The following is a 20,452-nucleotide window of genomic DNA, read 5'->3' as shown; positions in this document are numbered from 1 at the left end:
TATGACAGTTTGCAGCCTTTCCCTACATCTAGCCGAAAAACTCAAGAACAAAAATTTATCTTTCAAATCTGCACTAGTGCGGAATCAATGAGCGCTTTTCATTCAACTAATTTATTCTTGTTTTCTCTCCACCATATTCCCACCAATAGCGTTGCTCGATTTTCTGCATAATACACACTCAACCCATGATTCCTCCAATCGCTATAATGAAGGGCTAGCACTCGAATCTGCAACTTTTAAACTCTTTACGGGGGCCAATTTACGTTCATTTATTATCAACTCCGTTGATAATACTAAATTATTCTGTTATTACTCTCCCACCAACGTAGCACCGCAGTTTCCTTAGAAACTTACCCCTTTGCTGTTGAAAATTATACTCATCAACGGATGCAAAAATAAAACGCTTAACTTCGCTTTATCGAAAAGCCGTTGAGCTCAATGGTCCTTGTTTCTCAACAAACAATCGAATTGAGCTCAGAAAGCTTAATTTCAAAGTGCACCCGCTTATTTTCGTTTCATAGTAATATACATAGATTCTGTAAAACTTCCTTTCAGTCGGGGTTTTTTTTTTTGTTTTGTCAGAACGGTAAAAGAAGTAGATAGCAGTCATCACTACTAAAAAAGGATGGAGTTGGCTGCGCATTCAACAAAAATACTTTCAAACCATCTGGGTCGCAGTAATCATCGGCTCTGATATTTTCAAGAGTTTCTTACTTGACGCGCAGTAAAAATGTTTAGTGTGAGCGTGCACAGGAGAAATGATCCCTTACACTGGGTGTGACCATCCTTAAGTGTTCATGCGATCAGGTACTTTAATAAGTTCAATTCACGCCTGTCTAGATGAAGTCCAACGTTTCACCAGTTTAGTTGCATTTTCACGGTCATTAGAGGGACCTAGAGATCGTTTTCACAGGATATTCCGACGGTCATATTGGCTACCGAAACAATAGTGACTCACGGCCATGTTAGTACTGCACTAAAACATATATTTAGGAGCAGATTTTCTTTTTTACAATAACCACCAAGTAAAAACAACAACGCATTGATTTAGGAGGTTAATATATCAATCTTTAGCAATACTAGCGAAAGGTGCCCAAAATTTTAAAATCGAGCATTAGGCATGGTTGAAATTTTGAACGTTATCCGTTTACCGATTTACACACCTCGAGCCTGGTAAATAAATAAATAAGCTCTGAATCAATCCCCATGAACGCAATCGGCTAACAAATACAAGTTGCATGCATGGATACCACTTTCCCGTGATCGTATTTATTGCAATCCAGCGAATAAATGTACAAAATCTACTACGTTAAATAAAAGGTAGCGGTAAATCTGCTAAATGGAATCACCCTTCCTTTGAAGAATGTTTAAAAGAATTACTACATCAAAATGGCATAAGAATGCTATTAGTTGATTAACACGACAACTGAGACTGTGTTGGTCCCTCATGGTAAGATTCCAAGGCCTATTAGGTCCAATTAATGAAGTTGCAATTAAAGCTATCGCAATTATGAGTGTTTAACTACAATAAAAACCTAACACTGTAAAAGAAACCATTATCAAAATGGCGAAGTGAAATCTAATGAGTATATGCACTTGAAAGCAGCCCCTAATAAAATTATGCTATGGGAGAAAAATGACTGAAATTGTTCCAAAGTTAACATGACAATGATATCTCCTTCACAGTAACAGCTTATTTTAATTCTGAAAGTGATTCGAAAGGTCGATTCAAGATGATTTGGTGGTTTTTTCGAACAGTCCTAAAGGCGAGTCGTTTATCAATTGCCTATGGTAAACAAGAAAAAAAGTTCTTATTCCTTTGCATCCACCTAATCTTCCTCCTCTGTAGACTCAAAACTTTCTGGTGCATCGAACCAGTTTTCACGTAAATCCTTGGATTTCCTAGCTTGCATGTGGAGATCAAACCACAAAGAAAACAGCTCAAGGTCTTCACAAAATTCTTCGGCATAGTGAACATTTAAAAGATGATTAATCCGATCCAACCTTGCCAATATCTCAGCTGCCTCAGGAAGAATATCTTCCTCAATCTCCGTGTTCGGTAAATCATACGCAGATTTGTCTTCATTCGCCCTTAAGCGGTCGCCCACGCAGCCTAGTAGTTCTCTCGTTTTCATTATCACGAAGTGTCCGAGACCAAATTTTCCTCTGGAGAGTTCCCTGATGCGGCCATAATTATAAACAAGAACAGAAACGAAAATATTTATGCATATGAGATTAAGTCCCAATTTTAACGCTGTAAAGTAAACGGGGCCAATGACTGTGCAACAATCGTTAAAATAGTCCACTCCGCCACCAACGACTCCTTCGACTAGAAGAGACTGTAGAATGAGGAAAGGCGAAGAAAAGGAGTAAAGTTCTCTCCCAAATAGAATATATCCTACATGGATACATCCAAACATGAACACAGCGAATACAATTGAGCAGTGAACTAGTTCCCGAGCAGATCCCTTCATTACATGGAATAAATGCCTCACACGGGGATTGAATTTGAGCAAATACAGCAACTTCAAAGTGTTCAAGAACATCAGTAACGATAAAAATACCGTTTCTAAGTCTTGTAGAAGAACTCCCCAATCGAAGCTGATAAATTGAAATGTGTTTTTCTCAAGTTCAGCTGTGGTAGCGAAGAGCTTTGTTTCTTTCATAATGTGAGCAATTAGAAAGAAAATGACTGATATAGTCTGGAGGATTTCCACCCAATTGATAAAACTTGAGAAATACAGTCGAATTCCCACGATCATCTTCCTCGTCTCCTTGATAACAAAGTATATAATATAAACCACTAGTAACAATTGACAGGTTATGGTTATAGTACTGTAGCCCCCACCAATGTCATATATGTGCATAGTATGAATCACGTGATTAGAAACCACGAGACCACTTGGCGAAAACTCAGTCAAGATCCAAATTACGCTGAACAAATTTACTTGAGAGTTAAAAACTGCGCACTCAAAAATTAATGCACTGGTAAATCTGTCAATCCAGTCAAACAGGTTTAGTTCGGAGATGACGTTCAGTGCTGTAGTTTTGTCATAGCCCAACTCGGCCAGGTAACCTCCTTCACCATAAAAATTAAACAGATGAAGTTTTCCCCATAGGGGAAGGTTTAGTGTTTGCTGGGCTGAAGAATAATGCCAAGCACTTGGACAGACCTGGGGAAGACTAACGAGTGACTCATTCCTAAATGAGGAAAACAAACGCCATTTTTTTCCATGGGAGCTGGTTTTGTCCTCGTTACTAAATGTATATGTAGCCACGCAAGAGTTGAGTGGGGTTGTCAATTCCTCCATGCTGACATCACAAGAACCTTAAAGTGGAAAAAGACCATGGCGTTAATTGTTTCATCTTTGTGATACAGATATCGCGTGCATGAGATGCTAATTAATTCATAAATTGATGAGTAATGATTAAGGTTTTCATTTTCTCTCCTCAAAGAAAGCTGGCTAATGACATTAAATGATTTTGCATAACCTTAATGAAGCACAATTTTTCTGTGCAGGTTACCCGAAATTTTAAAGATACTAATTCTTTTATAAATTATTCAAATCGAACTCATAATCATTGGTACACCCAGCAATTCATGTTGACAGTTATTCAATGTGATCTGCTTCACATCAAGTCGAATATAGTTTCTGCGAGATTTTTTACTCCACTCAAAATTTGAAGTAAGAACTTTTGACGACCTTGTTAAAGTTTATATAAGCTGAACTGAAATCAGTTTGTCGACGAGATAAATTCAGAGAGTAACTTTGTTTGGTCTTCGTTTAGACACTTCCTTCAAAATACCTTCTTTGACTCGTAGCTGCCTAAGACGAGGCATCCCAACGAGGACTGCGTCGCCGTCTCCAATGTAGAGCATGGAACTATTTGAGGTAACATCTTTTCCGTCTTCAAAAAGCCCGGGTACCAAAACGTCACGTAACCAGTTCCATGTGTTGAAGTGATTTGAGATCTAAATGTTCGGCGTGATGAATAAATAAATTAGTAACTAAACAAATAAATATTTATGGTTAAGTCGATAATACTTAATTAACCTTGCATACTCTCTCACCGAAGCAGCATCACAGTTTCTTTAGAAACTTACCCCTTTTATTCAAAGAAATATTCATACAGTTGACTGAATATTCGGCGACCGTGATTGGTTGTTGCTTGTGATCTGTCAGATTATCGACGCATAGCTGACGTCAAACAAAACCAATTTCCCTTGCTTTGTTTGATACGACAAAAAGTACTTCGAGATTAGTTAGGATTTAAAATTTTCTTCGCTCTTTTGCCGGGGAATGGAAATACTAGATTGAAATTTAACCTTTATCAGGGATTCTATCATGTGCTCATGTACTTAACGCACCGGTCTAAATTGGCAATTTTCAGCTGAGCTGGCACACATCCATGCAGCTATGCCTTTGCCGTAGAAAACCAGTTCCGTGCAACTACGAAAATACGTTGACAGAAACTTGTCTATCTGAAAGTAGCTTAGATAGTTTTTTTCTCTAACTACTTCGATAGTTTCCTTAAATAAACTTCACGGAACCGTTTCTCGAAAGTCTTGGTAATTACTTGTCTCCAAAAAGTTGATTTTTGTTGGTCTCGTTCACATTCAAGATCGAGGTATGGATAGGTTCGAGAATCAGTCAGTCAGGAAATTAAACCAAATGTTTTGGTTCTTCAAGTCAAGACTCGCAACTCTGAAGCTGGCTCCTAGATTTAGATTAAAATTATGGCCTCAGGCCCGTAAAGTCACCGACACCTTCAACAAACAAGCCTTTACAAATTTCTGTTAACATTATAAGTTAATAGTATCCATTTTTACTAAAGTAAGCTGGTCTGAAACGAGAAGATTAGCCTATAATGAGAAATAATTTACGTACCGTATTAAGTTCTCCAAATGTATTCTTCATGGAAGATGTCATCATATATCCATGCTTGCTACGTCCACCGTAACAAACAATAAGTAAAATTAACAAGTACAGTAGGTACGATACTATATTCCGAAGAGCTTTGTACATATACATTTCCCTCATTCGAGCGGCCCTAATGCGACGTAATTTTCTCTTCGTTAAGGGCTTTGGTGTTTTAAGTTCTTCTTTTTCGACCTCATCATAGTCTAGCCCACCAACTCTAATATCTTCGAGATCAACCTCTGTGTCTACAGGGCTAGAAATCCAGGTGGACCTATCACATGTACTTTTGAAAAGATGAGGCAGTATAAAAGCAACGACGATGATTTTCGCTGGTTCCGTTATAAATAAGTCCAACAAAATTGACAATGCAACCGAAATAAGCCACTGCTCACTTCTATCTGCACCCCACTGTAGACTGTAGAAGATAACAAAAGCCGCCGCACAAGTTGAGAGGAGAAAACACAAGAGCCAAGGAACGCAAATAAACCAGCGTGGAAAAGAAAACTCGCGTTTCATCTTACTAAATTTCGTCATTGCGTTGGTTTTGAGAGCCATTTGCTTATCCTCATTCGAGGATCGAGTACGAGCAAAAAGTTGCACAGTCAAGACATAGGCAGGAAATACAACCATAAGGCTCTCCACTCCAATGATGAACTCTCTGAAGTTTACAACAAAACGGCCTAACCTTAGCGTTCCCTGTGTGTCGTCCATCGCTGTTCTATGTTCGTAAAACATCGCACTGGTTAGCATAATTGTCAGCAATAATACTAGACAGCAAGATAAACGTTGCACGCGACTAAATCGATATCTTGGTGGTCTTGCAACGACAGAAAACCATAAATGTAAATCACTGACTTCTTCAGCAATTCTGTTCTGGACGTAAGTAGAAAAATCAATTCCTCTGTCATCCGCTGTTGTGAAACATAAGGTACGATCTATTAATCCATCACCTTTATCAACTGCCAGCCACGTAAAACATACAAAGTTCCTTTGTATCATACTGAACAGATCGCTAACCTTGATTTGATTCAAAAACCATGATGGACTGGTGCCCGCGTTGTCATGCCATACTCGAACGGTTTTTATGGTGCCAATGTCGACAGGAATGGAAATAACAAAGGAAGTAATACTCCCTCTTGCAAAAGGAATACACGAATCGTGCTTCAAACGGTACGGTCGACTAGTACCCAACTCTCCCTCTAGTACAATAAAGACGTTGGCAGTGGTTCCCGAGTTTCGCCAGATGCCCGTAAATACTTGAACCTCGACGAAGTGAGACCAAGGTATGGGTACTCCTATGAGTGCCCTCTCGCCCACCTTCAAGGGAGGAAAGGAGAACTGGTCAAAGTATGTTCAAAATGGACACAGACTGTAACTATATTGATATAAACTGACTTTTTAAAGGGCATAATTTTTATCTGCGACCGTCATTTAAGAGTGCAAATAAGCTATATTCCCGACCACTATCAACAAACCTGTACGTGGGTTTAGAGTTCACCTTTACTATATATAGCTTCCACTTGATTTCAAACATTTTTTCAAGTGACAAATAAGCTCTCTGTAAAGTGTTTATACTCGCTTTACCGAAGCATCTAAACAGCATTATGTCGCATGGCTAGTGTCACACAACCGAAGTCACCTTTCGGCTTTTATTTCTCGCGCCATTTCTTTTGATCTCTCAAGAAATGGCTCAGTTGGCATTTTCAGCCTGAGAAATTTCCTTTGAATTTGAGTTTTGACTGCCGATCTCTGCCATTATTTCGCCTAACGATCGCAGAAGATTCGGCGACTGAAAAATTGCAATTCAAACTTGGAAATGTTGGCCAGTGGATGGTTTTCTTTTCTCGCGATAACACGAAGCTTACCCTCGTTAAGTAAATTCGTCGGATAGCAAAGAAAGAATCAGTCAGCTGTGCGACTGGTATTAGGAGCTTGCAATCAGTCATCCAAGGCTCACTGGGCGCGAGTTAGTCAGAAGCCAGTTGTCTTTTTGGCCTCACACATTAGTAATAATCAGAGATTACACTTTTACCTTCACAAGATCAAGTTTGTCATTCCGTCTTGCCCAGAGCAGCAGTCCGAGATAGAGACCAAACACACAGCCAACTGTTATTATAACAGCTAAGTTTCCACTATCCGGTAAGCGAACCAGCTCGGTGAAAACCTTATCAAAATCGATAGGAGTGGGTGCCACAAATAACTGACCACCAAAAGCACTTAGGTGATAACAAAAGCAATGTATGTAATCTTGAGTTGTCACTTCGCTTACCTGCAATTAAACAGTTTACATCAACAGCTAGATTTTGGTGTTAATTCCAAGTATAGGTGAACATGTTGGTGGGAGGAAAATAAAGGGGAGGAAGCATGACATGAAATTAAGGAGCCATTGATAGAGAAAGTAACGGTCTAGAAGTTACTGGTCTTATGTCCACCGAATGATCCTATGTTGCAAGCTCCGTGGGAAGTTTAAGAGTGAAATTAAAAACTAAAGTAATAACTAAATTGTTGTCTTAAAAACGTGCTTAAACATCATTACACAACCACCCATCAATTTTCGCGCAATTTTATTAGCTATTTTACGCCACGTGGTGCAAAATCACCGGTCAGTATCACGCAATAACCCCAAGTTTACCTCGATATTTGTCCTGCGACTATTTCCGTCGAAAAGAAACAAAGCCAGCAGAAAAAGAAATGCAAGTGTTTCGTGCCTTTCATCGTTATTACTTTACAGGGAAGAGAGCGAACTCGTTTGATCGAGTCCAGGGATAGTGACATTAGAAAGTTGATCTCCAATGCCGCCCCGGTCAATAAAGTCTGCTTTCAACGCGCGATCTGAAAATTAATAGGAGGGTTATCAAATAAATAAACCCAGGGCGTGAAATTGCGCCTAATACAGGCGCCAATGCGACTAAATTTTTCACTTTGGCGACCAAATCCTGAAAGTTAGTCGCCAAATTGGCGACTAGAACGTTTCATCATAACCTTACCAAGAGATATAGTGAATTAAAAAGATTTGCAAAGATAAATCCGCGGCAAACTTCCTGTTAAGTTTGTTTCCAAAACGTAGCACATGCATCTCGATCGATAACTAGACGCCATCTTGGATTTAGATGAGCCTGAAAGTTGTATATCATCCATCCTAGTGTCCACTTTGTAGCACGTTAAAGATCTTTTCCCTAACTTAATTTTGGAGGGTCTATCTAGAACGCTGACAGCGTAAAGATAGATTTTGTTTGTCTTTGAAAATGGCGACCAACTTTTTTTGAATTGGCTACCACTTTGAAGAATTTAGGAGCCAAGTGGCTATCAGAAAAAAAAGTTAATTTCACGCCCTGAAACCCCTTTCTGGTTTCTGGTACGTCGGTTGATAATGTCCTTGGCTAAGAGCTTTTCCTCAAATTTCACAAGTGCTCTTTAAGGTTTGCTTCATGGCCAAATACCTATTTTCGGACATTATCGGCAGACATACCAGCCGAATGAAGGAGTTCATTCAATAAATATTACGTCGCATAGTTACAGTTTACAGCAAAGGTTATCATAACTTCTCATATTTCACCTTGCATCCTTCAGACGTCCACTGCGATATTTCCGCGTTCCAGTACAGACAAGCAGCCGGCATCACTTGTATGGTGTAATTTTCATCACCTTCCCGGTACTGAGGTACACTGAAACTTTCACCCTTGATGGGCGGTGCTTTGAACTGCACACATGATTGCACTGCGCAGCGTCTCACTCGAGAGATCTTTGGAATCCTTGACATGGCTGTAAGACTAATGAAGTAATAACCAAGACCTTTTCTCTCTACAAATTACTGGTTCATGAAGACTATGTAAGGATCCCGTGAACAGTTGACATAACCATCTGGAATCTTATCGCAAGACGAAAGGTCAGGTATTGTTAAATTCAGGTCGTTATTATTTACAGACCGCTCTCCGTACTTAACAGTCACCAAAAATTTTGTTTCATTGCTTTCTGGTCGAATCTTTAGCATCAACGCCATCCCAGTTTGGTTAACATTTAACTTGTAGAAAACAGTTCTGTTAGCTCCAACGAAATGAGACTGAGAAGCGTTTCTGAATTCTTGGAGGTTCTGAAGTCTTATAGTAATCGGGGCCGCCAGTTCTGTCGTATTCAGGAAATTACCAGAACTGTTCTTAAGTTCAAGGCTTGAAACTGCAGTCGTTACTCTTGAACCTGAGGGGTCCCAAGAAAAAGGTATAAACTCTGTTGTTATCATCTGTAGACATAGAGAGAGAAAAGAATATTTGAAACTGTAAATGGCTCCATGTTAAAGCAGTTGTTGGGAACAAACTACAAAAAATATTTCGCGTCGTCTTAACCTCTCATTTGATTTCACCAAAGATTCGCGGCTTAAAAAGCGCAACAGATATTTATTCAACTTCCTACGGTCGATTCAGCTGTAGGTGAATGGAAAGTTAACAAATTTCCTCTAGGTTCCGAGCAGGGCACTAGTTTCCCCGCTTTGTGACGATAAGTTTTGCAACTGAAGCTAACATTTCTTTAATTAACGAACAATACAAGGCGAGGAGATTTGACATTGATTAGCCTGGTTTTGAAAAACAAGTTTAATCAAACTCGCCGGCTTTATGCCATTACATCTTGTCTTGTCCTTTTCGCCCCCATTAAAATGAAAACTTAAGAGAGGAAGTTTCTTATTAAAGTAAAAGCCCATACAGACAATCTCCTTTCCAGCCAGAATGTTTACACATTTACTCACAGGTGTGTTCACGGCGCGTTCATCCACACTAATAGTGGCGTAATATTTGCAGTGAAGTTATGTGATGCACCATCATTAGTTCCTGTACCTACCTGGCTATCTAGATACTGGTTAACATTAACCAACTGGATGGGTAATGAAGTCAGCTGAAAACTATTTCCTTTGCTTGTCAAAACAGTCCTAACGAGCATATCCGGCCTCTCTCGCAGCACTAACAGAGACATAGCTTTGGCTGTAAGCTCTTTCTGCTCCTCGCCAGCGAGAGTTCGGGACAAGATGATACTTCCGATCTCCTTCAAAGACTGGAGTATACTCTTAATATGGATCTGAGCCTGAAACAAACAAAATAAAAACAGTGGCCGCTGTGTTTATTAGTTACAACCTATAACATCTATTTCAATTTTGTTTTTGGTAACGTGAAGTTCCACTCAAATTGTCATAACTTTACCATCAAATTAGCAATCAGGATTTGAGCTTTTCTTTTCAGGATAAGATAAGTTTAACTCAAAATGTCTCTTATACCCGGAAATGTGACAAGAAATTGATCTTACGTCTAATATCCCTTAATTTTATTGTAGTTTATTTTCATTTATGATATGGATTTTGAAGACGTATTTCTTGACGGTTCTCTACCTGTAGCTGGGCGTCAGAAGCGTCTCTTTTGCTTCTTCTGGCCCATAAATACGACGAAGACGTTCTCGACCTGAATGCTAACTTTCGGCTCCTACGTGAGAGTCGTCCATCTGCATCTATGAAGCTGGCTTTGATGTGAGACTTAGATGATTCCGAATGCGAATCGTATACACTAGCTTCATGTGATACTACCCTGAGAATGCTACCGAAACCATTCACAAGACTCTTTGCGCCTTCAAAAAGCGAGTCGTATCTTTCCCCTCTTGCACTCTCCCCTTTAGTACTGAAGTCATCTTTTCAAGCGCATCCGTTCCATCTTTCTGCAAGAAAAAAAATTTAAAGGATCAGGATATTAACTCATGTATTTCTTATTTTAGCCAAGGAAGGGATACTTGTTTGATACCAAAGTATCGCTTGGTTATTAAATTACCTGTGCTTCGACGGTAATCTCGTCAATGACCGAGGTGGCAGAGGCAATCACATTTGACACCTGCTGGACTCTGACGACTGTATCTACCGGGATAGTGGACAACAGGTGTATGATGTTTGATTTAATCTATATCAATTGAAAGAAGACAAGAGGTGAGCTTAGGTGTTTGTTCAAAGCGGCTGAACAGAAAAAAAAACAATGGTTGCGTCATCGATAGGTGCAAATCCTCTAAATTGAAGAGTTATGTGGATACAATGAAACAACTTGATAAAGCGAGCTAACTAGGCAATTTCCATTTTAAGGAACACAATACGGTGTTCTCAAGAGTCTTAATAGTAATATCTGATACCATTCAAGGATAACTTTAACAGCCTGCATAGTTAAAGCATATCAGCTTACCAGTTTTCCACTATAAACCTTAAAATATTGCTGGAGGAAGGGAAGTGTTGTTTCAGCAAACCTGGCCCGGCTCTACACTGTAAGTAGAACTCTAACACAGGTTGGCAACGATGCGCCTTAATCACGTCCTTCTGTTCGGTAAATTACTGTAACTTTACATAATCAAACCTCCTGAAAGAGTTCTTTCAAAGGGTTTCACTTTGAGAGTCTTACTAGAAGTAGTTCAACCAATTAAATCTATACCATTATCCGTTTCTCTCTCAACTCAAGGGCCTGACTTTCAGCCGTTTTCGCAAGTGAAATGGTATCAACGACCGAAATGGCTGCTGCCGTTAATTGTAGAGCACGTGACTCGTCACCTGACTGAATCAAATAACTCAGCTCACTCTCCTCCCCGGTTGTGAGGTTTTTGACAATGTCTGAGAAGTTTACTTGCTCAATGCTGGGTTCTAAGACCTATAAGTAAAACAGAATATTCCACAAATAGCGACCTCATATTTTGATAGGGAGCGTTGACTGAAAGGAAAATTGTGGTAGCACAGGTACAAGAGATCCAGGCATTCTTAAACTTTTTCTTGAGTGTTTCCTTCTCTTACCTGTACAGGAGTCCTAACTTCAGTGAATACTCCCAACATGTTAATCACTCTTACGCGAAAGTCGATAGTAAAATTATTTTTTTTCTCTCCAATAGGAAGTTTGGTTGTTACACTACTTTTTACTCCTTTGTATGTCACATAAAAAAGATTGTTACTTGTGAGATAAAGAAATGCATACTGCAACTGAAGGTCTGGATCCTGCCAATCCATGCACGTAAATTTAAATTCTGTTGTGAGAGTGACTCCTGATGTTGGGCTCACAGTGCATACTCCTCCAACAGGCGGGCTGTTTGTGATGACATGGTACTCGGAATACCCGCAGTATCCACCTTGTCGTTGAGCAATCAATATGAACGTATACCTGGTATCGGGTGTCAGCACTCCAGGCCTAGTAACAAGAGATTTTGATGAAACTCGAGTTCTTATCAACTCTTGTATTTCTGAAATCTCTTCCCACTGAGAACTATTTGAAGAGTTATTCACGTCTTTTAAAACTGTCCATTTGAAGATAAGGTTTCCATGACATGAGGCACCTGTACACATGCCTTGGAGAGCCATTCTTCCGGATGGGTTAAGTTTGGGAGCGCAGTTTTCAACACACCTGTGGGTGAGTTAAGATTGTAGTTAGGGCAGATTCACACCTGCATTAATCAGACTCAGTTCTACAACTTAGGAACGATAAGACCACTATTTCATTAGTGCTGTCTGTCTTTTTATTGATATGCCTAGATACTTACGTAGTTACATGCACGAAAATGTTCAAATGTATTTGGTGTTTAAGATAACTGTGGCCTAATTCTATAAATTGTAAATTAAAATTTATTGTTGATATAATCTTCTCCTATGTAAAGAATGTCGGCTTGGTGTTAACCCGCGACCTTTGAACCGAAGGTTGTTGGTATTTTCAGATAAAAGCAGTAGTTTTAAGCCCAGTATGGTTTGTTTTGTTTTACATACCTGATTTGCATTGATTTGTTTGTGATCTCAAATGCGGTGTGTTTTGTGGTGTTAAATGCCTGGAGTTACAGGTATTTTTATATTCTATTTCATTGTTTTAATAATGCCAAATCAGATGAAGTTCAAGCGCCTGGTTTCTTAAGTTTTGAATACCTGATTTGCACTTCCGGTGGGTCACCGGGAACAATAAACACTTCCTGAGTGTACTCAGCTTGCCTTTCATCCTTTGTAACCTGTACTGTTACGACGTATGAGGTGTTTTCTGCCAAAAGGCTTCTGTTCAATCTAAGTTTATGTCCATCATATTCTTTATCACTGACTCCATAGTAACATCCTGCTTGATCAGGATTTTTACGACCCAGAGGTGACTCTTCTCTGCACAACCATGTAAAATTGAGACCTATAATACAGCATGATCACATAGTAAGGCATGGAATCAACACTTCTAATAGCCATCACTTTGACTCGATTAGCCAGTCAGTAAATTATATTAATTTTTCTCTTAAAGTGCAACTTTTTCAGAGTGATCATAAAAATTATGACATGCCCATTTAAAATTTCAACTCTTTATTTTTTACTAATCAATCTTTGAAGTTTCTCTTAACAGACAACGAACATATCCTCGCACTAACCAAAATACTTTTTATTATCCTCGTCCGGATCATATGACGTAGATGCATCCAGAATCAATGTTCTATTTAGTCCTCTGGCCACCTTGCTTCCTCCAGCAATGGATGCCACTAAAGGGCTACTCACCACCTTGAAATAACCCTGACTAACCCCAAACACTGATGTTCCTATCATGCTGACATTGAGTTGAACCAAAAATTCACCAATTGGCAACAAGAGTGGTGTGATCTGCAATTCTGAGAAGCTATTCCTTGAAAGTAATGGTGTATCTCCTTCACCCAGTTGATAAACACGCCAGAGGAACAATTTGTCGTTAGGCATCTCACAATTCAGTTTGACTTCAGACTGAATTACAAACTGTCTCGATCTGTATAAGCTCAAGTATGAAGAGAGGTTTGGTGAGATATTTGGCAGGCTCACATTTAGGTTGTAACATGGAATGTCTAATTGAAGGAAAAAAGAAACAAAAATAAGAAATACATGTAGTACGCGGCCATGTTATCGTGGATGCTTTTATGTTTCGTCAGATTACACGCAAAACTGGAAACTCTCTCGTATTTCCACCTGTTACTGATAAATTAAAATTCATAAACTAAAATTGTAGTATTTTTCAACTGTACTCTTGGTAAAACGAGGTTAAAGTAGTGGGCTAAATCAAGATGGCAGACTAGCCGGCGGTTTTGGCAGGCTACCGGTTGTTATTGGGGTTCCCTGTTATGGACAGCTCCGTCAAGATGCCATTTAAGCTTATCACAGACCTAGACACCCGAAACGCCCCAGGTTTCGCGTGAGAAACGCTCTCTCAACTATAAAGGGGTAAGTTTCTAAAGAAACTGTGGTGCTGCGTCGGTGGGAGAGTATAGCAGGTAATTTAGTGTTAACAACTGGGTTGAAAACGTAAATTAGCCACCGTAAAGAGTAAAAAAGCTGACGTTTCGAGCGTTAGCCCTTCGTCAGAGCGATGGACGAAGGGCTAACGCTCGAAACGTCAGCTTTTTTACTCTTTACGGTGGCTAATTTACGTTTTCAACCCAGTTGTTAACGCTAAATTACCTGCTCTCTCAACTACATCGGTTGCTAGGCAGAATTTTCCCCAGACTTCCTTTATTGCTTCGTTAGAGGGTACTAGAAAGGGGTCGATTAGAGCGCGAGCAACCAATAATCGCAGTAGACAAAATGGCGTCCGTGCGGTAGATTTTCAAGAATTTCAAGTCGGCTTTTTTTGACTTCTTTCCTTTCTAATCGAGTCATAAAATCTTCCCGAGCTCATAATGAAAGCGAAATATGCCTTAAAATACTCTGTTTGGAAAGAAATTTATATCAAAGTCTTAAAATAACAGAATAAGCCTTCGACTCAACGACCCTTCGATGCTTCCAATAGATGCGACTTATGACCGCAGGTGAGGACCGAGGTTTCCAAAATTCAGGTGAGGCGGGATGAATTTTAGGTAAAATTTCCGTACAGCCCCATACTACATTATGCATTCAGTTCTTGGATAGAGAAAACAATGACAAAAACAATACATTTCCATTGGGAAAACAGATTTGTTTTACAATAGTATGTGGCTGTGAGGAAATTTTATCGAATTTTATTTTTCAAAAAATGATATGTCGGAAAAGAACTGTGTAATTGAAGAATTTGCGACAAAACGTTCAACTGTCTGAATTTTTAACGCACCGCTATGAATTTTCCCGCTTGATAAACAACTATTTCATTCTGCCTCACCCTAGTGTATAATTCATTTCCTGTCAGTGATCAGTATATATTAGAAAGTGGATAGTGTTGATGGTGCGCTTTGATTGGTTACTCAATCTTTATTTTAACACTGAGGTAATTAATTGTTTAGTGTATGCCACACTGAGAAACAAAAAAAGAATAGTTTCTATCTGTCAATATAGCCTCAAATTGTTGGAAATTAGATAGTTGATGTACAATTTTGCCCCTTTGGAAGTAAATAGTACTTGCTAATCACTTCCAAACCAGCCAATCAGTGCGCGTGAAAAGTGCTATTCGCCTGTGTGGTGTAGACTTACTATGGAAAAACTGCTGGTTTGAGAGCATTCAATCAAAGTACAAGAGCTTGTGAAGTTGACATGGTAACCCAATATTTGCAGTGGATATTGCATTGATCATGTTGAGTTCAAAGTCTGGCAGGTTTCCAAGCCCTCTGTCTGTGTTGTGCTCTCAAACTTTTGCAACATGGAAGGTGTCTCCTTTTGCGGGTTGTTTGAAAAATGTAACTGTATAATGTAACAATTATTGAATTTGGTTTTCACAAATTATATCTTTGTTTAATATAATCTTACTGATCTAATATATACTTAAACAACTATTCACCTCTGTGTGCATGACTTGACTGGGATATTTACCTTGGCACTTGAGGTCTCAGTAAATAACCACTACTAGCCACCTCCTCTTTGGTGAATAGTTGATATGTTTTAATTTGTGCAAAAGTTGTTTTACTGATACCACAGTCAAACCTTGATTATCCAGACTTGTAAGGACTGGGCTGAATAGTCTGCATAATTAAGAGTCCGGATAATTGAAAATATGAATATTAAAGAGACTAAAATAAAAACGAATATATATCATTCAATCAATATTTTGCATGAATTAAAAGACATTCTCTAATCATAGAAAATTGTACAAAAATGTTCCATGACCTAAAATAGCATGTGTGTGTTACTAAGTGTATCATTCTCTGAAGCTGTATTAATGGAGTAGAGTCAAATTCTTTCAATACATCTGCTTTGTTTGATGGGAAAAATTTGTTACGGATCTTGAATGCAACTAATTTATATTCATGGAAAAATGGGACCAGAGAACCAAGTCTGCATAATTGAAAAATCCATATATTTGAGGTTTGACTGTATGCAAAAACTATACCTTTGTAATAACTTTTGCTTTTTTTATCCTAGCAGAAGGACTCAACATGCAAAGCCAATAGAGAAAAGGCAGGAAATTATTAGCCCATCTGTGTCCTATTTACTCAGATCTTGGGCTGATATCCTCCCCTTACAGCACTCATACTTGGTCTTTTTATAAGCTCCTAACTGCTGATTTCATTGATTCAATGTCCTAGTAAATTCTGAGTTTTAAATCCTTTGTTTCAGTAATTATTTCAAGCACAAGAAACCTTAGTTTATTACTTTACCATTTGCTCATAAAATTTATTCACCTGTGAAATTTAGAGCACATATTGCACCCCCACATTATGATGAGCTAGATGATTTGACTGCCTGGGACTCATTTTTTCAATTTCCTCCATTCTGATCCTCAGGTAGATCAGAAAGACAAAAACAAACTGTGGAGCAACAGTGTAGTGATGTTCACTGAACTTGGAAAGTCTCAATAGCTAATCAAAACCCAACATTTTGTAACTAACAAATCTTAAAACAATACAGCAGTCCAATTTTCATTTCTGTGCTTAGTTATCAAAAGTATACATAATGTGGGGAGCGCCTTTGAAATACAATTAATTTAAAGGTGGCTCCATAGAGTTTCAGCCTGACTGTGAAATATTATATTTTTATTGAGAATTAAGTTTATGTCACCAACATTAACATAAAGGTTTTTGTTCTTGCGCTGAAATGCAACAAAGAGTAGGGCTTGGCAGCAGTAATTTGGCTTCAATTTAATTTTCTTTTATTTGTTTAGATGAAATCTTCCAAAATGTTCACATTATGTGAAATTTGTCCTTCTGATCTGTCGAAAAAGAAATGGGGGTTGCAAAGGCAGTCTCTTCTGTTTGGTAAATTTTTCTTTTCAGTCTTGATTTTACTCAAATTGGTGTTTTGAGTTTTATTTATTAATTGGCAATAGGAAGGTCAGAAATATGTGTGAAATTCTTTGCCAAATCTTAGTGCTATAGAAGGGAATAGGATTTTGCCAAGATTTATCTCTGATCATGCATAAACTTTTGAATTGTGTACTGTCAAAAACCTTATGGAGCCCCCTTAAAAATAAACTTATTAATACTCAACATATACGTACTTGTTATTTTTGGTGTCTCTGCATTTATTTCCTCTGAGTATGGTCCTTCTTTCCCTGATGTGTAAAACCCAGCTACACAAATTTTATAAGTAGTCCTGCTTTTAAGGTTGGTTATTTTGGCTTGAGTTTGATCAGACCTTACATCCATGCTAGCATAATTATCACTGCCACTCTTCCTATAACGTATCTTGTATCCTGACAGAGGATCAAAGCTGAAGCTTCCAGGAATAGCATCCCACTTGACTGTGATTGATGTTGAACTCTTCTCAACCACATCTAAGCCTGTTGGTGCTATGAGTGATACAGAATTAGTGAGACAAATTAATCATGTATGCATGATATTGAAGTACAGCATAAAAGTAAAATTTGTTAAGTGATCAATGATTCCTTTAGGGTTACATAACTCACCATAATCACCTTGTGTGAAGTGATTACACTAGGGGCACTTAATTTCAAATGGTTGCCTCCCATTTTATCAATGTTATGGTGGGAAAGCACAAAAGACTCATCAGAATTCTAATGGGAGCTTTTGCTTTCCAAACTATGAGTACTCAAAATAATTGTGGCAAAAATATATGTGTGATTTATAACAGTAAACAAAATAAACAAATGTTCATTAAATTTTTATAATTGTAAAGTTCCCCTTGGTTTACACTGTGTCTATTGATTTATTACCAAGGCACTTTTCCTACATTGACAAGCGTTCTAATTGCAAATACTCATTTATCTAACAAACATTACAGATGCTAAAGGTGTTGACTTAATCCATAGTAACATATTGAGAGGGTGTAAGTCTTGAAAAAAAAATTTACATATAGTTCCAAATGTTCTGCTCAATTAGTGCTAATGCATGCATGAACGAAGGAATAACTAATTTAATTTGTAAAACAAAAACATACTGAGTGGCACATTGTTATTCTTTCAGTGTAGTTTACAGTACCTGAATGTAACTGCTACTAGAATTTGAATTTGGGTAGGTCAGTTACTTCTCTAAACTCAAAATTCTGAGTAATATCATATAGATTTAGTTCCCAAAATTCCTTGTTTTTTCTATCAGTGGAAGGCTTAAATGTATATTTTACAAACGATATATTCTTGAGTGCACAGTTTTCATGTTTGTCAACAGATCTTACTGCTCTTACCTTTAGAATGTGATCTTCTAATTATTGCCTCCTCAATAAAGATGATGAAAAAAACTTTGACCAATGACTTCTTCATAGTTTAAATTTGTGTACTTTACATGATAAATCATTTGCAGCGATGCATGCCCTGAACTGAAACAGTAAGCGAAGGAATTTGCCGTTAATTTTCAGATAGTTGTGTTTGAATTTTATTAGAAATAGGGATAGAATATAGCATAATCTGTTTTGGTTCGCTTCTTGATTTACGATTAGACAAACAACAGCGAAACAAACAAAATAAAAAAAACGAAACAAGAAATCTTGCACTCATGACAGTCTTCTAATCCGTTACTAGATTCCTGTGGAATGCTTGTTGAAAAGCATAGAGATATAGCTTTCAACAACGACTCATTGCTCTCTCCAAACTTTGGCAATTTGAAAACAGTTCCTAAATACGAATTAAGTGTTAGGGCAAGATAACTGGGTATCGAGCGAAAGGGTAATGGTTTTGAATTCATTGAAAAAAAAAAAAATAAATAAATAAAAGCAATAAGCGAGGGAAGATCGGGCTTTCAGTCAATCCAAGACACTAAACAGTGTTATACGTTCGTGCTTGCCTCTCAATTTATTTCCTCTACGATTCTACGAGGCTTATTCATTATACTTATACGTTTAAATTAAAAAAAGAAGAAAGTGCACTGGCTCTTTTTACAAGGGCAGTAATGTATAGCAAATTGCTTAAGAATTAAACGAACAAAATTTTTCTTACTTGAAGAACGATCCCTGTGGAATGAGTTGTTTGCTGGATCCCTTCGCTCTCTCCATGAAAACGTCTTCGTCAGCTTGTACCGGGGTTTGTACCAGGAGCAGGCGCGAAAAAGTGGCGGGAAAATTGTCTCTCATTCCCAGAGCCATCAACTTACTACCCATTTGCCAGAGATCACAGTATGTCAAATAAAACTGAGTGCAACACGACAATGTTAGTCTTGGCTCGTTTTCCAAACTTAGCGGAGTTTTCGGCGTCAGATTATCTTAATTGTGAACTTTACTGTTAAAAGCCTACGACGTCCACATGTAAATTTCACGGCAAGCAAGAAGACACGCCTTGTTACCAGGAACTCCAAGTCCTATTGTCCGACCAATCAGAAACATTGGAAGTCGAGTTTAATAACAGATTAGGACGTTGGTTGCAGTTTTATTGATGCAGATAATGAAAGTAGAATTTAACCCATCGGATGGAAACGAAATAAAAATATTGCAGTAAAAATTTTAAGTTTCATTTGGATGAGCGCACTCCGGCACCGAACTTATCATTACGCCTTCCCCCTAATTCAAGCTTCCCATCGAAAAAATGTTCTCCCTTCCCTTAACGCAATTTTTATAGACGAGTCATCAATTCGTCGAAAAAGTCCACTTTTAAATGATACACTGTTTTTAGTTCGTTGATGAGTTTGGTTTAGAACTACGAGGGTCCCCAACAGGTTTTTCGGGATCCAGGATTGGGCTTATTTAAAGTCCAGGATCCGGGAATTTAAAGTAAGAGGGGATCGAGATGCGGGATTGCTATCATGAATGGGACTCGGGAATCGGCGCTTTTAAGGAGCGGGATTAGGGAAATAATCACCTAAACAAACCGAGAACTGGGATGTCCGTTGATGAGAATTTTTGAAGAAATTGATCCTCTCATCTAGAAAAAGCATCAGGCGACACTCTTGAGTAATTGCGCGGCAATGAAAATTATATCAGAGGCGAAGTTGCCAATTTACCAAAAATCCTTAATGGCCCAAAGGGTAACAAGGCATCTAAGACTGCTGCGTCAGTTGAAATGCTTAACGGCTTCGAAAACCCCCACGGTGTTAGATTACTCAAGAAACTTTGGAAATGCAGCAAAAGATGGCTTAATGAGGACAACCCTTTGGGCGGTGTACTATTTTACAAATCCAAATTCATGGTATCTTGTACTTGAACGTGCTACGATCCTGTCGGCCATACCAGCAATTCAACCGTTACTACCTCTACAGGTGACAGTACA

The 20,452-nt window shown here is 38.4% G+C and overlaps 1 protein-coding gene and 1 pseudogene across 2 annotated transcripts; both read right to left on the bottom strand.

The window, feature by feature from the left end:
• Positions 1-1,262: 1,262 nt before the first annotated feature.
• On the bottom strand, positions 1,263-13,226 carry LOC113685263 (polycystin-1-like protein 2; annotated as a pseudogene). The gene is made up of 12 exons (XR_016185515.1): positions 13,223-13,226; positions 12,829-13,075; positions 11,719-12,319; positions 11,366-11,578; positions 10,724-10,849; positions 10,294-10,613; positions 9,753-9,992; positions 8,479-9,159; positions 6,955-7,191; positions 4,890-6,239; positions 3,808-3,973; positions 1,263-3,328 (listed from the first exon to the last, which is right to left on the bottom strand). The product of XR_016185515.1 is annotated as a polycystin-1-like protein 2 (transcript).
• On the bottom strand, positions 13,226-19,257 carry LOC149046753 (polycystin-1-related protein-like). The gene is made up of 4 exons (XM_089202759.1): positions 19,190-19,257; positions 18,442-18,573; positions 17,300-17,590; positions 13,226-13,748 (listed from the first exon to the last, which is right to left on the bottom strand). The coding sequence occupies exons 2-4, from the start codon at positions 18,515-18,517 to the stop codon at positions 13,303-13,305; spliced, it is 813 nt and encodes a 270-aa protein (XP_089058885.1). The 5' UTR covers positions 18,518-18,573; positions 19,190-19,257; the 3' UTR covers positions 13,226-13,302.
• Between the last annotated feature and the right edge of the window lie 1,195 nt (positions 19,258-20,452).

This window comes from Pocillopora damicornis, chromosome 4 (assembly GCF_964200805.1).
Source record: "Pocillopora damicornis chromosome 4, jaPocDami1.2, whole genome shotgun sequence".
NCBI lineage: Eukaryota > Metazoa > Cnidaria > Anthozoa > Scleractinia > Pocilloporidae > Pocillopora > Pocillopora damicornis.
Note: the sequence above shows the minus strand (reverse complement) of the source record. Positions and strands in the feature narration are given on the sequence as shown.

Bases quoted from the DNA above. Each gene is read 5' to 3' on its own strand.
- LOC149046753 (XM_089202759.1), bottom strand. From the start codon at position 18,517: ATGAAGAAGTCATTGGTCAAAGTTTTTTTCATCATCTTTATTGAGGAG. The intron at 17,591-18,441 runs GTAAGAGCAGTA...TATCACTCATAG, and splicing joins TAGAAGATCACATTCTAAAG to CACCAACAGGCTTAGATGTG. The intron at 13,749-17,299 runs GTACGTATATGT...TCCTTCAATTAG, and splicing joins AGAGACACCAAAAATAACAA to ACATTCCATGTTACAACCTA.